This window comes from Abramis brama (genome assembly GCF_963993115.1).
Source record: "Abramis brama genome assembly, chromosome: 4".
NCBI classification, from domain to species: Eukaryota; Metazoa; Chordata; class Actinopteri; order Cypriniformes; family Leuciscidae; genus Abramis; species Abramis brama.
The window spans coordinates 44,339,553-44,357,466 of record NC_139966.1 but is presented as its reverse complement, the minus strand read 5'-3'; the positions used below and the strand labels follow the sequence as shown (position 1 = coordinate 44,357,466).

Below are 17,914 nucleotides of genomic sequence, written 5' to 3'. Positions count from 1 at the left end.
TTAAAAACTTTGAGAACGTAGAAATGTCTGTTAGATAATTGGGTTGGAAATGGGTTTCAGAACTGACATCTAAAAACAATATGATGCTTCTGGTTTTCAAATGAAACAAAAATACTCTCTTGGGAATGGTCTTATTGGCCAGCTCCACAATAAAGACAGTTAAGATAAATTATGTTTGTTTTATTTGTACTATTTAACTATTTATAAATAGATAATATAAATATAAACCTACAGCAAATACAACTAGAATCTTAAAAACCTTCTAATTACCCGTAAGAAAAATAGATGGCGGACAAGGAAAAAAGGATAACACAAGAGCGTGGCTAACTTTGCAACTTTCTTAGTTTATAAGAAAAGAGCGAGATTTTGAGAGTGAAAGAGCAAGGAAAAAATGTTGAAAGAAACAAATGGAAAGGGAAAAAGTGGAAAGTTGGCACAAAACTGAGTCAGAGCCTCTCGCCAGGCGGCACAGCTTGAACCTAAAGCTTTTTGAACATAATGAAGATGTGCAGATAATTAACATATGCAGTGTGAACAGGTTTGCTGGCACGGAGGAGAGAAAAACTCTAAGGTAGAGCTATTATTAGGGAGTAATTTGCTCTAAGAAGTAAATGAGTGAAACAATAGCTGCCAGCATTGACAATATGGCACACATCTGAGAATGTGTGCAAGAACGGTGGTTAAGAACGAGTCCCACCGCTAAAATCTGTTTTCAGCCATATGCTCCGGCAATTAAAGGCAGGCCTCAGTGACCTCGCACTGAAGAGGGGACACATAGCCATATAACTAATAATTAATTTGCGCTTGGATAGCAGCGTTAGCACACACGCACTATACTTGCAGACTGGCACTTAATATTAGCCCCGTGGACGTGGGCATAGGCCATTAACTTTTACAGAGTGCCTGCGACGACTGCCAGTCTGGTGCAGGCATCAGTGCGAAAGGACTGTCCCTGGTGAATAAGATTGAGATTGCGCACACACTCAAACAAACACGTGCAGACAGCTTTTGCATTCATGGATGTACTTCCTGCTTCTTTTTATTAAGTGTGTCGGCTTATTATATACCTGGCTAAACATTGATGGCTAAAAAAGGAAGCTGCCAATGTTATCTCACATTCACGAGAGTGTTACTTCACAACAATTGTGAGGTGTCACCCTTAGGGTGTGTTATCAGGGACCTAATAGAGCGCAACAGTTACTTTCTCTGCTGTTTCAGCAGCTTTGGTGTTTTTTTTTTTTTTTTTTAGTATTGTTCCAATTAATTTCCTCCATTGGGATTTCAGCCAAACCAACAAACTCTGAGATGAGTGACAACATTATAATCTTAAGTTTTTAAATACCTTTTTTTACAAATTAGAGTAAAAGTCAAGTGTCTTTCACGAGGCAATGAATTATGCATGCCATGAAGCACTTCAAATGATGTAATCCAAAAATTTGGAAATATTGAATTATAATGATTGATTACATTTATAAAGTACAATATTTTGAAAGTTTATTTTTGCAAATAATTTTTGCAATAAAGTTACCTGAGGATGTAGGGAGTGTACTTCATAGGAGTTCACTGCTGAGTTCTTTTTCGCTGTTCTCTTTTCCATGGTAACACCAACTTATCTGATAGCTCTCTTTAGGATTATGGGCAGAGCAGTTATAGACCAGGAATTTTGGAATTAAACATGGTTTATTTTTTAATCAAGCTAAAAATCACACTGACTTGTGGCCACACAATCATATATTATTAATCTCGCCTCTCACACTAGAGTCGTTTGTCGTTATACAATACCCTTAAAAATCAAATACTCAATGGAAAATAATTACAGTCGGAAACAGACTGTTGCGCTATATAAGGGGGAAACGGGTGGGGTTTGAAGTCTAGACCAATAAAGAGTTGCTTCAAGGTCACATGGCTTCACCCCTAATGCTTGATCTCTCTTCTCCATGCCTGATCGCGGTTTCCAGACAAACGTGGCATTTTCAAACCCCACCAAAACAACAGCCCTGCTCTTTCCAATCACTAACGCATGTCCATTTTCTCACTTATGTTCTTCGTTCTTTTTTTTTCAAGTATGCCTCTCATTTTTTTCCAGCGAACGGTCTTTTTACGTGAGCCAAGGGCACCTTTGGCTGATTAGCGGCTAATGAAATTGAGTGGCGAGCCTGTGTCTGGACAGCCAGCCTTTTATTAGGCCCCCATTAGGTGTGAGTGCAGGAGGTGCGTCAGCCGCCCGCTGTAGGTGGGCATAACGCAGGGCCCATCTGCTCCTCTGCCTGTGTGTCCTTCCTCAAATAGCTCCCATTAGCTGCCAACCACCGGGCTGAGAGAAGCCTTCCCCACACACTCAAACACATGAAGACACGCATACACGGGCACACACCAGGCTGTTATATGCTTCTCAGGGCCAGTCGCTTAGGTAACACACAGTTGTTCTGTGGTTGGAGAGGAAGTAGAGGTGGAAATGGACACGTATAACACTTTGTATCTGTTAATTTGTCTCCTTTCTGCTTCCTTGTTGAGCACTTTGGAGAATTTTCTCTGCATGCCTACTTTAAAGGTTGAACTTCCTTCATCATTCTCTGTCTTGTTCAATGTCTTGTTGATCCTGTGGCAATCCTTTACTTACAAGAGTTGAATGAGCATGTTAGACAAATCTGTCTGGCACATTATTCTCCCTGTCTCTCCCTCGCTGTTTTCTTTCTAGGGAAAATGAACAGGTATACAATCCGAATATGCACACAGACACAAATATTCCTTATTTTCTGTCCACTGCTTCCTGGCGAGGTATACAGGGTTACCTTTTCTTCATATGTGTCTAATTAAGTCCAATCATCTGCTGTAAAACTTATACCATGTCAAAATGTCATTATAAAGCTGGAGTCAAAGTCTACTTACAGATGGCACAAGAACTTAACTTAATTTTTAGGATAAACAACTGATAGTACTAATTGAGCAGAAATGACATACTTCACTTTAAGAACTCTGAAATGCCACCTGAAATATCCTTAATAATATAAAGCGAGTGCTCATATCAATCGGAAACATGTGTTGGGAGAATCACCCCGATCCCCATTATCATCCGCAGTGCTGCGCAAAGCCCAGTTCACACAACCAGTGCGGCCACTTCATGCAGGAAAAACACCAATTACATTCATTTAGGTATAATGAGACAAATTAAACAATTACACAGCCAATTGGGTTAGCTGCTCCTGTGCACAGGACCTGGTCTAACTCTGATGAGCTAACGCTCAACCGTTTTCTTTTTAACTCTCATTCCGTGGGAAAATGAATTTACTATCTCAAGGAGGTACTGACGCATGGCAAATGAGTCTGATTGAGTTATGAAGCAATCATGCTGTGTTTGACATGTGTAAGGTACTGCCGTGGAAGCTCTTTATTAGGTTAGATTTCCTGAAATGTAGGTTGACTCTAATATGTGTTTTATAAGCAGCATGTCGTATTTCTGTCGCCACCATGTCTAAAGACTTAAACCAGTTAGTTAGCTAAAACATGCGACAGCAGTGCTCGTTTCGTTATCTGTGGCTAATGCCTTTGTGCTAAATGACTGTCGTTCTACGTCAAATTAGTCTGCAAAAAAAAAAAAGCTCCTCATGGGAGGTCTGGCTACTTGCGTTAACTACCACTTTGACAGCGGAGGAGCCTCATCCCAGCCCCTGCGCTGGGTAGCGGAAATTTTCTAACACCAGCCCGATGCCCCGCAGAGCCGGAGTAGGTTTGCTGAAAGGAGGCTGCTAATGAGAGAAAAGCGAACAGACAGCGGGAAAGTGTTAAGAGTACAGCGGAGCTCAGGAGGAGGTTGTACCAGTGGGCAGCTCCCAGTCACAGCGCCCACAGGCCTTTCTCAACATTACACCTCTCGTTAAGCATGGAAATGCATGTATCCTGCATTTCATGCCTCATGCTTCTCGGCAGGAGGATTCTTTCATCCAAAAGAGCCTGTCTTCCTGGTTTGATAACTGTCAGGGGTCCTGAGTTGAGACACAGCTTAAATAAGAATGAAAGAGTGTGTATGCATGTTACCCCCAAGAGCCTAAAGAAGTGGCCCCACACTGAGAGGTATATACGTGTTAACTGTGTGTGCATATTTCAGGAGAGAACTAACTCTTCAAGGAGTTTTAAATGTGCTACAGGAACAGACTTCGGTTGAAAAGTCCATGCAGGTTCTACAGGGATTTCGCTATAAAGTCAAAGTGAAACAGCATTAGCAATCCATTTGACTTAAGTTTTACTTCAGTAAAACTGATTATTTGACGAGGATATGGATTGAATTGCAAAAAAATAATAATCTGATGTCAAAGAGAAGTCAAAGAGAAGATGTCAGCCAAAAAGGAAAATTATAAAAAAAACATTTTTGTTGTTTCAAATGACAAGTACTGAATAATTGTTCATAATAAGACCAGGAAAGTTGTATTAAAAAGGTAAATAGGGTAAATTTTTATTTCATGTTGACTTCAAAGCTTATTTTCCTTCTTTTGGACATGGAATCTGTCTCTTGACCTCAGTAACGTCATGTAATAAACTCTAAATGTACTCTAAAAGTTCAGGACTGCTATATTTGTCTCTGACGCATGCGTTTGCTCAGAGTATGTTAGCGGCCTGTGTGTTAGACACAAGTCAAATGTGTGTTTTTCAGGAGGTGATTTAGGGCTAATATATGATTGGCCCATAACAAGGGTCTCCTCCTCTCGCCCCCCTCCTCCGCCTCCGTGTTGACTGTGAGAAACTATTGTTCCACTAGGCTGAATGGAGAAGTGCTTGTTTGGGAAAAGGTTGCAAAGTCATGGGAAAAAGAAGCTTTGTTTCTGTGAGCGACGAGCGGGGCTAGAAAAGCCCAAGCGGACGTGTTTTGGGGACTGACGCACACACAGCTGCTACTAACACACATAAGGACATGAGCTGATGCGGATTTTGAAATAGACACAGATAAGTCTCACATACACATGTTCAGGCTAAGCTGTGTAGTATGAACATACTACACACAAGCAAACACAGCTGCAACACACACACACACACACACACACACACACACACTAAAAGAGAATGGCAGGGGTCCAGCGGACGGCAGTGATCTCTCTCTCTCTCTCTCTCTCTCTGTGTGTGTGTGTGTGTGTGTGAATAGTCTCAGTGTGATGTGGCTTCCTGGCCAAAACTGCCGGAGTCCCTCTCAAGGCTAAGTCTCATTTTTTCAACCAAATTAGAATCATCTCATCTCCTCTTGCACACAAAGCCTTTATTCGCTTCACACCTGCACACACAAAGCAGGCCAGTGTCTCTCTGCCCCATGTATAAGTCAGCTGGGACAAACCCATCAAAAAGTGTCTCTGTTTAGTTTTCCACATGCTTCTTTACCAGCCATTACCTACACATTTATTTAAAAGATCTATGATCATACCAACAAGTTGATTTGCATGAGCTGATATGATTGAATACACAGACTTTTCCAAAACACATAGCGCTGCTTGTTTACTACCTATATAGGCAGCATATTAACCAAAATGGAGCCTGTTAAGTGATTTGAAAATGCTCTTCATAGGCAGCTACTTTGAGGACCACACAAATAGCTAGCAGCTGACATGCTATAACCTAAAAGCTTTGTTCAAAATCTTTGAAAAATAATAATTCAAAGACTGTCTATGTTATTCGAAGTGCATGGGAGAATTGCTTCCAAATGTTAACATTGCTAAGCTAACTGCATGATAATCTATACAAATATGCAGCATGCACACATTTGGGGGAACAGTCTTTTCTTAATTAGTGTTTTAGTTTTTTTTAGTATTAGACCTTTTTTGTGAAGGTTTCAAATAAATATAATTATATTTATAATCAACGTTTCTTAAATCCGTCAGTAATCTTGGATGATTTTTTTCACCTGAGCTTATCAATGCATTCTGGATTGAGAGGTGTTGCTTCCTACCCTTTGGACCAACCTTTGTCTTCGTTTGTGTAGCTACATTTTGATTGTTCTAGAAAAAGGACTATGAGAATGGACTCTGGATACCAGTGCTGATGCTTGTCTGTGATTGGCTGATTGTGATTGGGGGGTTGATTGCTGATTGGTGGACTAGAATGTTTGATTGTCATGAAACCCCGCGGTCATGGTGACAAGTGACTCGCACTGCGACATCTCACAAACATAACTGTTCAAAAGCATAAACGCAAAACATATATACAAGTCTACAAGTGGACATGCACATATATATATATATATATATATAAAGACTCACCTGGATCTGTTGCTGCAGGAGGTTGATTTTGTGTTGTTGCTGCAGAAGTTGCTGCTGTTGTCGTGCAATCTGCGGATAGAACATGTCAAACTGTCACATACGTCAAACTCTTTTCCAACAAGAGAGGACATTATTTGTTCAGAGGGGAGGGGGGCGGGGGTCACATGCATGTATGGTGACTGTTAACTGTGTTTGAAGCTCTTCAGTATGCTTTTGTATTTCATACATATTTACCAAGGAGTGGCGCCCAGTCCTGGAGCGTTGTGTGTGTGTGTGTGTGTGTACAGGGGTGTGTTGGTGTATGTGTTAATACTGATCTGTTTTCTTTTGTAAAACTGAGCTCCCCAGAAGCAACTATACACACAACAAAGCTAAAGCACACACTTCTGTATGCAAACACCTTTAGTATCCTGCCTGCGTGCTGGAGGGGACCTAAACGCTACACACATACTTATGGGGGGGAAGGAGACACAGAAGGTTTCTTTGTCAATGTGGTTCAAAGTAAAGAACGTTAGAATGTTACACACCCATACCTCTCCTCCCCACGCACGTTCACTCACTGATAACACTGTTCTGTACTATTTAAATGTCCAGAACAGTGGCATAATCAGACATGATAGGAAGGAATGGGTCATTAATTTACTAGTTATCCAAAAACATAATATATTATTACTGAGGCTGACTAGCTCATCTTTCTCTAATTTGTTTTTGTTTGAATAATTTTATGGTGGTGCTCTAATTAACATCCTGTCAGTGTCGGAAAAAAACCCATCAAAAAACTTTTACAACCTATAAAAATTTGTCTCAAGACTCCGCATTCTGTTCCATTAAGTTGTGCTTATGTTAATGCCCCTTAAGAAACAAATGATCAGGGTCAAGAGAACCTGGAACCAGCCTAATATACAGGACTTCCTTAACCATCAAGTAGTCAATTTAGAAAATATATTATGAGATAAGTTTCAAGCATCAGGCATTTTCCTGTCTTTTCTAAAAGCAGAATGCTTTGCAAAGTGACAAAACAGCCCATCAGGACAATGTAATCGATTAATATACAAGTGGTTCAAGATTTTTGGGTTTTCATTGGGTACAACACAAAGCTTTATTGCATTATTTGCCTGGTTAGGATCTGCATTAGACGACCAGGCCAATTCAACCACACAGACATTTTTGAGGACATATTGTGTAAAATAAGTGTTTATTTGATATAAACTTTTATATTTAATTTTCCTGTTATCATTAAATATTTATATCAACAACAATATATTAGCCTATCCTGCTCTTATCATCTATTATCGTCTTCAGTCTTTGGAAAATGTGCATAACTGATGAAAACATGGTGAAAAAGTGCTAACCTGGTCCTGTTGCTGTTTCGCCAACTCCATTTGCTGGCGCTGTTTTTCGATTTGCGAAGCGGCTAGTTTCTTCTGCTCCTCATGGGCGGCCAGTAGCTGCTCTCTGAGACTGCTGAGCTGCGTGATCATCCCCATCAGCTGGCGCTCTTTCTCCGCCAGGCTGTCCGGGGTGCCTGCAGGGGTTAAAGGGCACAGGCCACAGGTCAAAGAGCTAGGCGAGGAAGCCTTGCACCCAGATGTGCTCCTCCTGAGATGTGCTATCGCCCTGGTGTTTACCTAGCCGTCGCTACACATTTAGCATGAGCTGACCTCCGACCTCGGCTAAAGATGAGAACGCTCTGACATACGATCAGCCCCAGAGCAGACGGCAAGAAGGGAAGACTAAATCACTCGACAGGATGTCGTTGCACTGCGGTATTACCCCAGACTACCACCAATCAAACAGAGTGTGTGTTTGTGTGTGTGCTAAACCCCTAAAGCGTTCAAATGTCCAAATGAGCACGTCTGTTAATGAGTTCATGTGTGTGCAATTGTGCGTCTGAGGTCATATATCTGCGTTAAAACACACACACACAGACACACGTCTGCACAGCCCACAATCCCCCATTGTTCTCGGCCTGTACCTTCTGAGGGGCCACATTCCTTACCAGGGAAAAACAGATGATGAAGAAAGCTAGAGAAAGAAGGGAGTCATAGCAGCTGACCTGACCCTTTGCCCTGGCAGGAAGGTGAGAGTAGGCTTCATTTGTAACCCCTTCACAAACACACACACACACACAGACTCAACAATGCACAATAAAGGCAACTGTCACAGGCGGCCAGTTGGAAAAATAAACCTGCAGCTCCCCTTAACAGCTCCCAGACTGGGCTTTCACAAGAGGGTGTGCATCCGAGCCGGCATGGGACAAGGGAAGGCCTTGTGTGAAAACTGACGAGTCTTCCAGAGAAAAGAGGGATCAAAGTGATCTTTATTTCTCGCTTTCTTTCCGAGACCCTGTTGCTCATACCAGGGATGGGTCAGAATGATTTATCTAGATTTTTTTTTTATTTTTTATTTTATTCAATTTAAATATTTACTTAAATATTTTTAAACTGTGGGGTTTTAAAAGAGATTCATTTAGATTAATTTAGCATCAAATGAGTCATACATTTTACAATATTGTTTTCTAACAAAAATGTGCACATGAATTCATAGCTTTCACGGAAATATAATAAACCCTAATATTAAACAACAAATATACATTTATTTTTCTGATGCATATAAATCTATAATTTCTTCTTCATTTCTTGTTTCCCGATTGGGCCAACAGAAAAAAAATCCTCACCTTGTCAGAACACATAATATAGCAAGTTAAAAATAGTTTAAAACGCATCTCGAGACTCCTGCACTCTGTCCAGCTGTTTTTTACTGGAAGGACGAATCCTAAAGAATCCAACGAGAACGTATCTGATCATTGTTGGTGGACATGCCCCATAAACCAACATAGGGCTTTCTTAAGTAAACTATACAAGATGAATGTCTTGAATGTAGCTTTGCACATCCCTAACTCGGTAAGACTGTCAGTAAGATTCACTCATTAAAATGTGACTGAACCTCTGACACAATATACTCTGGATGCCCTAAGACTAGAGTTGACAGAAAGTGTTTATACACACACATAAGAAAATACACCCAGCCTCATCAATCACAACCGAAGGCTTTTTACCTCGGCTACTGAAAGTTCAGCTTTGGATCAATAAGTGGTTTCCTCTCTCTCTAAACATCCTAGGGCTGCCTTTACTGCCTTGCCTCATGTCACAAACCACAGTAATTAACCAATTTGTAACAATGTAATACCTGTCAAGCAGCTCTCACTGCTAATTAATGACTGGGCTTAAAAGACAAATCCCTAAAGCAGCACAGTACTGTGTTACATGAGGGAGAGAAGGAGAGAAAGAGCTTAGCCCGAGGCTCTTATTTGTCCATTACCACTTTTCTTTCCATCTTTTCTTCTATCTTTCTCTCTCATTCTGTCTCTTTCACTTTGTAATCATCTCCTATGTGGTTAACACAGGCTGTTCTTTACTGTGCAATTTATTTAGTTGACTTTTTAAAGTACAATTCTCTTATACAGTATCTGTTCTATAAAATGCATAGACTGGTCAATAGCTGTGCGATAATACTTTATATAATTCCATATCACCATTCTACTATCAACCATGGTTTAATTTCAGGGAATATATCTGCTAGTGGCAAAATAAAATGCAATTTGCTTTATACAATACCATTTTTATGAACATTTCTCTGCTTAATCCTTTTTTTTTATTGTTTTATAAAAGAAACTAGAAGCAATTTCAGCTGTTTTACTAACTTTCACTGTTTTGCAAACTTCACACTCTTGACAAAACCCAATTCCCAAAGACATGCAAGCAAACCCGAACGTGAACATACAAATTTATTCACAGACTGAGAGTGTACCTGATTGGATAAAACGTGATATTTCAAAGAAAACCTTGCTTACAGCACCCCATTTAAAATGATTTTTACATTTGTGTGCCCATTTCTGATCTTGAAGGCACACACAAAGAGATGACAGTTGCGAGGGACCTCTCCAACCGCTAGTCATCGGTGGTCATGGCGGGGATGCTCTCTTGCTAAAATGTCATCACAGTGGGGTTACCGCACCGACGGCTTGATCAATGGCGCTCCCTTTTCTGCACCAGGAGCGTGAACAAGCTTCGTTGATTAAATATTTCTGAGCTTAATGAAGTACATTTACTCCAGAGTTAGCCTTGCGAACACGCCACTAGCGCGAGGAAGGCTTGTTAAAGTGACAGAGGAGTGTGTTCTCGCTACGGCTGAGCGACCTAACAGGATGTATCATTAACCGTGCTAACATGAGCAAGGCTGTTGCTTAGCAAGTCATCCCGGCAGATCATTAACAGGGGCAGGCGAAGAGGCTAGCGCTAGGTAGATTAGCATACCTGAGCTCTCAGAACGCTTGAAGATGTCTAAGGTGACATTTAATATGTACAATTATAAGTATGATTATAGGTTCAATTCAAAACTAGAACTGCAAAACCAGCTCTTCTGACCCAGTCGCCGATTGGAATAGCGAATGGTTTTGTAGCTCTAAAAAGAGATACAACAGATATATCAATGGCCGAAAACGAACATGCATACTCTCAGAGGTCAAATGAAGACATAAAGTCTTTCGTTTTACCTTTGATCTCCCCAAAGTTGCCAGAACCCATGGCCAATAGCTTGTCCTTCCAGTCCTTAGACAACAGCCTCTCAATACTGGGGGCCTCTGGAGGGGAGGGAGAGACAGAAAGAGAGAGAATTACCACAGGCAGGCAACACCACAATATAGCTCATTTAAAGTCCATTTGCTGTAATAAAGGCCCGTCTCTCTAATGGCACCAACAGTAGGGCAGGAGGAAGAGAGGATGGAGAGAGAGAAGGAGAGAGAAAGACAGAGAGAGAGAAAGAGAGAGAGAGAGTTGAGCGGCTTCCTCACCTGCTGTTAGCCAATCATTAGCCCTATGCTCCAGCTAACACAAAGAGGCTCTTAATGCACCGGGTACAATGGACACATTATCGAGGCTGTGCGCTTTGTTTTCCTAATACACCCCGCGGACCCGCTAACCCCTCCACCCCACACGCTAATTACTAACCTGCCAAGGACGGACGTCTCAAACAAGAGAGAGAGGGAGGAAAATTACAACAACTCTCAACACCCCCCCTGTATTCCTCTCTAACACAAATACATGCGTACACCAGTACCAGCATCACCATCACAACAATTAACCACGATATGAAACAAAACAAGAGGAAGAGAGCGACACAAAGAGTGAAAGAGAAACACAAGGTGTGTGTTTGTGGTAAATGACAGCAGTCAGTATTTTAGCTGGCTGAGAAACTACACAAACACACACACACACACACACACACACACACACACACACACACACACACAAACTTTAGATTCAGTTGTGATTTCCTTTAGGTTTCATTTTTATCCTTTTTGTCATTCTACATCCTGTTGCTCAAAGAGTAAAGCATAATGCTTGCAACGGCAAGGTCATGGTTTGATTCCATATCATTTTATATGATAAATCATGTCTAAAAACACCCTTTTCCTCATTCAGACTAATTTAAATCTTAATCACTAAACCCTTCGGAATATGAAAACTCACATCTCCAAAAGCAAAAATACACACACACGAACTTTACATTCAATTATGATTTCCTTTTCCTTTCCATTTCATTTTCATTCTTTCTTTTTGTAATTCTACATCCTGTAGCTCAGATAGTAAAGCATGACGCTTACAATTTGAAGGTCATGGGTTTGTTTCCATATTATTTTATACAATAAATCGTTTCTTGAAAAACATCTCATTTAAATCTTAATCACTAAACCCATCGGAAAATTTAAATTCACATCTCCAAAAGCAAAAATACACACACATACACAGTTAAATACTTTTCCACCAAAGTAAAAACACCAGGTGGCACCATTACCAATTCAGCTGGAGTTAATACACTGAGAACTAACCTGTGTCTTTGCGACTGATAGACTGTACAGGCCCCAGGTGGGCGGCACACACACTTACACTCAAAGACTTGCCAAATAGAAGAAGACTTGCCAAATATTTCATGTCTGATTAGTGCTCAAACGTCCTCAGTGGCATGTCTGCAATTTAAAGTTAGTCGCATTCTTGCCTCGAGTATTTCTGAATATCCTTTGTGTTCCTGGTCTCGCCTCTGGACTTCAAAGTTTGACACTTTCAGGCCTGTAACAGACGTCTTTGGTTTATGGACGCACTGCCTCACAGTTCAGCCAATCACCTTCACTGCTGCTGTTTCTACTGACAGCTGTCTCACTGTCACCCCAACAGGTGTTATTAGCCCTCGGCTCTCTCACTCTCTCTCTCTCTCTCTCTCTCTCTCTCTCCTCTATTCTGGCATCTGTGCGTAACAATGACAGAGGCTTTTAAGCCCAAGAGCTTTGACAAGCGAAAGGTTTCAACAAATGGCCACTCCGTCTATCCCCCCTGCCTGCTCTCTCTCTCCGTGTATAGTATAGTACTTTCTCCCTCTCTCTCACCGCGGCACCATAATAGTTATTATTTTTATTTATTAACATGGCTGCTATTGTCCCTGCTGACAGCTCCTTCACTTTAACTATTAATAAAAATAGAAAGCCCTCTTTTATGTGACAGCCCGCAGCGGGGATCTGTGCAATCGTTTACTACAAAATGGACAGAGAAGGAAGCAGATATGCTGATGTATCTGTCTTTTGTGGCAGCTCCCCTGTCTTGATCTCGTTCTTCAACCTCTCTCATGGTTTGGGAAGAAAAGTTGCGGCTGTTGCGGCGCCCCTTTTCTGTGAGCCTTTGATAGAAGCACCTTTCAGTTCAGCCTGTGATGTTGCTTTTAGTTTTTTCAATATGAAAAACAACATATGCTTTTAAATGCTAAAATAAGGACTTTAACCTGCCACTTTACATGAGCACATGAGTGTACTAATAATACAGACTCTTATTTAAATGTAGTGAACTAAAAATCACAAATGAGATCTCTTTTATATATCTCCGTTGTTTCGATATATTGAGATTAAATGGATTGAGGCTTTAAATTAATTGAGAATTTTGATGGAGTGTCCTGCATCTCAAATTTAAAAAAATGGCAAACTATTTTCAAATGTCTTCCCTACAGCTTCAAAAGTCTCACACTATGCTCAGAATTCTGAAATGAAAAGTCATTTTAATATGATATTTTCAAGATATTTTAATATGAACTCAAACATTTCCCATCTAATATTTATAAAGACCAAAGCTAACCATATTAATGTAATAGCTCTATACACTTACTGCATGCTCAAATTGGTCTCATTTGGATCTCATTTATATCTCTCAAGGAAATTTAAAAGAAACGTATGAGAAAAATGTAATACTTAAATAAAACCCATGTGAAAACGCCAAGTCTGAATGAGAAAACTATAAAATGTTCTATAAAGATAAAAGATAAACATACTAACTGCAGATTTAAAGTATGTGAATACCTATATTTGCTATGTGAATAGGTTATCGGCATTCAAAATATGTGCATAAGAGAGAGAAACAGAAGTGAGAGAGGGCAGAAACTTTGAGACTGGTCCCATTATTTCCAATACAGCAGCACAGCTTGTACGCATTAGTGTAAAGAGGTCTTGTTTGTGGCAGCTGGGTGGAACCCTATGCGCCCTTACAAGGTGGGGAGCACATTTTTGGTGGGACCAGCACTGCCTGAGGGGTACAGCAGAAAGAGAACAGTGGAAAAACACAGAGCAAGGGTGTGTTTGAGAGAAGGAGTGTCTGTGCCAAGATGTGTCAATTAGACATAACCTGACTGAGAGAGATAATATTTGTTAAAAGATATAAAGCGAGAAAGCATTTTTTCTCTCTAATGGTCCTATTTGAAATATTGTTTCTAAGCAGCTTTAAAAAATGTTTTTCCAAAAATAGTGAGCAAATTAAAGGTAGTGGTGAGGGACACAAATAAAGTAAAATATGAATAATAGTATTAACATAAATGTGTGTAATATTAATAAGGAAAGAGCAATTCACTCACACTCACACACACACACATATATATATATACACACACACACACACACACACATATACACATATATATATATATATATATATATATATATATATATATATATATATATATATATATATATATATATATATATATATATATATATATACACACACACACACACACACACACACACATACATATATACATATATATATGCTGAATAGTTGTCCTAATCTGCGTACCCTAGTTTTGCACTGATGTAAAAAGACTGACAGTGACACAAGACCTCATGTTGGCAAAATGTTTTAATCTTTTAAATGAAAACCATTAAAAATAACTATCAAAAAAACACCACGTATGTTTTTTAATGTTTGATTGTATTTTATTTAGTACTGTCAATCGATTAAAACAATTAACTAGCCTATTCGCGATTAATCACACTTAACATTATGTTTTTAATATATTTTTATATTGTAATAATTTCACATTTAATCTCCAAATTAATGTAGAAAGAACATAAAGTATATTTTAAATATTTTATCTATTAGGTAGGAAATATACATAAATTGAATAAAGTTACCAAACACCTCTCAGTCTTCACTGTAATTTTCTCTGACTTTTTTCTTTGATTTGATTGTTTTACATTAATGTATCACAGAAGCGGGTTTATTAGGCTGCTGTCGCTTTAAGATCTGATGCATACAATGCGGATCTGGATCTGACAAGCATCCGATGTTGTCACAACTCTTTGCGTTCATTTAACACTTTTTAACTAATTTAATACTGTGCTTACGAGGATACTCGACAAAGTGAACATTTTGGCATACTTTTGTGTGTTTTTGTCCGTTCAAACGTAAAAGAGAACTCAATGCGGCTGCACGCTGTCTGAAGCGGCATTCTGTGCGCATGAGTCCTGTGTGTGTGTGTGTGTGTGTGTGTTGTGTGTATAAGATTTAGGAGATTTACAGACAGCGCGCCACCAGTACAGATTTCAGTTCTTATTTTTGCGTTTTATCGCGCTTGAATTGTTTATTAGCACTTGAATGAATGATAGCGTGATAAAATACTATAGAGCAGCCAATGGATGAAAGAAAAAATCTGATTCTGCATTAATTGCGTTAAATATTTTTAACGCGTTTAACTGAAAAAATGAATCGCATGCGTTAACGTGTTCATTTTGACAGCCCTAATTTTTGTATAATCAAACATAAACATAATATGTATTTGTTATATTCCTTTGTTCACTTGGTTCCTCCCTGTCCGCACCTGTGCTCTTGTCATCAGTTGTGTCAGAGGCTGTATGCTGGCTCGTTGGCTTGTAATACGCTCTATGCACGAATTCGCTGCTGATGTATTTCCGGTAGAATCTCAGCCATCGTCTTTACTTCCACATAGCGCGTTCTATACCGAAGTGTACTAGCGGCAAAACTTTCTTAAAATTAATTTTCTCAGAAACGGAGACAGCGATTTAAGAAACCGATTCGCTAGTCGGATTTCGCATGATATGAGAGAATACTCACCCTCAAAGTTGTCGATGTAGCTTGAAATATATAATTTAAATACTCGTAAGAACATTTTGAACATAAGTTACGGACTGCAGCAGCTGCTGATACAACGGCGTTCTGTTGCGCATGCGTGAATTTAACTGAGTAGTACCAGAGACAATTTATTTGGTAGTACATTTCATGACCATGCACTCGCACAAATGCGACCACATAAAATTTTAACTCGCACATTCTCAAAAAAAATACATATACCCATGGGGTCTCTTGATCATATTTTGAGGACCATCAACACCTGAACTGTCCCTATACTCATTCACCTCTATTTGTGTCTTGAACAGGATGTTCGGCAGACAGATCTGACAAACAAGTGCGTCAGTTGCGCACACTCATCTGTAAACGGAATATGAGATCATAAACTCACCAACCACCACACAAACCATGCCAAAATGGGAGAAAAGTTAATCTGGCAATAATAGGTGAATTATGGGGCATTATTAAAGTTCACTGGCTCCAGAGGACTCCAGCAGCTGGCAGAGCCAAAGCCAAGATGTCCAGCCACCTGGCCCAAAAGCGTGGAAGAACCACTCAAGATGTGCCACCAGCGAGTGCACTTTCATTCTTCACACACCATGGTCCAACTTAAGGCGGTCTGGGCTCTGTACTTCACAAATAATTTCATCACCCACTCTGTGTTTCTCTATGCCTCGCCGTTGCGGTGCTATTTTTTGCCCAAACGTTCTGACTCAGCCCGGCCAACTCCATTTTTCCAATTATCTCATATTTGCAAAGCCAATGAGATGTTTTGTTCGGAAAAGAAAGAGGGGGCGGGGGTTGGTTTTGGAGGAGTGGAGAGAAGCGGGGAGACGGAGGGGGAATGAGACAAGGAGAGCCAGGCCCACAGTGGACAACAAAAGGGCCAGTGTCCCAGCGCCAGCTTCACGCGGGTGGGGAGGGCTCACAGGAAAGGCCCTGGCTCGGGCCCGGCCCAGCACACAGCACCAGAACAGGCTCCACATTGACTGCTCTTGGCAGAAAGCAACACGCTGCAGCAGCTCCCAGTCGCCACAGAGGTCAGGATTGAATAACCAATTATACAAGCACCCAGCTAGTTTATCTAAGGTTGGACAGAAAGGACGGTCACACACTTTGAGTTCAGTGCCGTATAAATGTCCATCACGAGACGCGCACACACAGGAGTCCAGCTGCGCTTAGATCTTTGTAAGGAGTAAACACAAACACACAAAGATGGGTTTCAATCACAAAACTAGTAATTAATTACAGCCTTTGTGACTAAAACACTATAATCAATGAATGTAGTCCAGATCAGTAGTCATTTAGGGTGTCATGTTTAAAAAAAAGTTCATGAGATTTTAAAGAGCAAACGGCAGAAGTTTGATTCAGAAACAAACAAGCTGTGCAAACTCTGCTCCTGAATTCCCCTGTCAAATGAAAAGATGATTATAATCACCCTTGATGATCAATTTATGTTCGGCTGTTATTTGCCCAGAGACCATGTTGAAAATTCTTTCTAAAGGACGTTCAAACATCAGCAGTCGCTCGTGTTTTCTCCCGGCGCGGCAGACACTGTGAGACTGTGAGTGTAGAAATGCACAGAGCAAGAAAAAAGAGAAAAGAAAAAAAAACATCGGACCAAATCTCTCATCAAAAGCCGCCATTCAAGCTAAAAGTTCCAATTATGTGTGCTGATGGAGGAAAAGGCAATGCTTAGCAACACTCCGTACAAACATTCACTCACACACAGAGAATGTCTTCTTTCTTGTTTTTGCTCAAAAAAACCTTCCTGTCTTAGAGAGGTGACAAGCTGAAAGGAAAAAAGGGAAACGTGGAGGGAGAGAGCGCGATGGAGTGAGATAAGGTGAGAGTCTAGAGTTTGTGTGAAGTCGTAACGTGTAAAGCGTTAACAGAAGTCAACAGAAAGAGCAGAGCTGAAGTTAAAGGTTACACACCCTTTACCTTCAAGAGCGGTCACCAGGCACAATTTTCTAATACAAAATATAAAAAGAAAAACACCTTGCCTGTTTGTTCTCCATCTGTACAGTTATTTTTTTTGGACGGTAGTATTTTGGTCTGGAACAATGACATCATGGGTAAACGGAACTATATATAGTTCCTCATTAGAATTTGTCATAATCAAAACATCAGAACTTATTAATGAAACACGAGCAGAACGGTGCAAATTGTTTGCAAAACCATTTGAACATAAACTGACAGTAAATTTGCGTA

At 40.2% G+C, this 17,914-nt stretch overlaps 1 protein-coding gene across 9 annotated transcripts in view; it reads right to left on the bottom strand.

Annotated features, from left to right (window-relative positions):
* Positions 1–17,914, bottom strand: part of sox5 (SRY-box transcription factor 5) — a 202,461-nt gene that overhangs the window by 28,670 nt on the left and 155,877 nt on the right. For 7 of the 9 annotated variants that reach the window (XM_084111806.1, XM_084111809.1, XM_084111807.1 and 4 more), the window contains 3 exons: positions 10,795–10,881; positions 7,592–7,764; positions 6,240–6,308 (listed from right to left, as the gene is read on the bottom strand). In XM_084111806.1, coding sequence (XP_083967932.1) covers positions 6,240–6,308; positions 7,592–7,764; positions 10,795–10,881 — 329 coding nt within the window. The remainder of the gene's footprint in view (positions 1–6,239; positions 6,309–7,591; positions 7,765–10,794; positions 10,882–17,914) is intronic. The other 2 variants (XM_084111811.1, XM_084111812.1) reach the window with 1 other exon arrangement.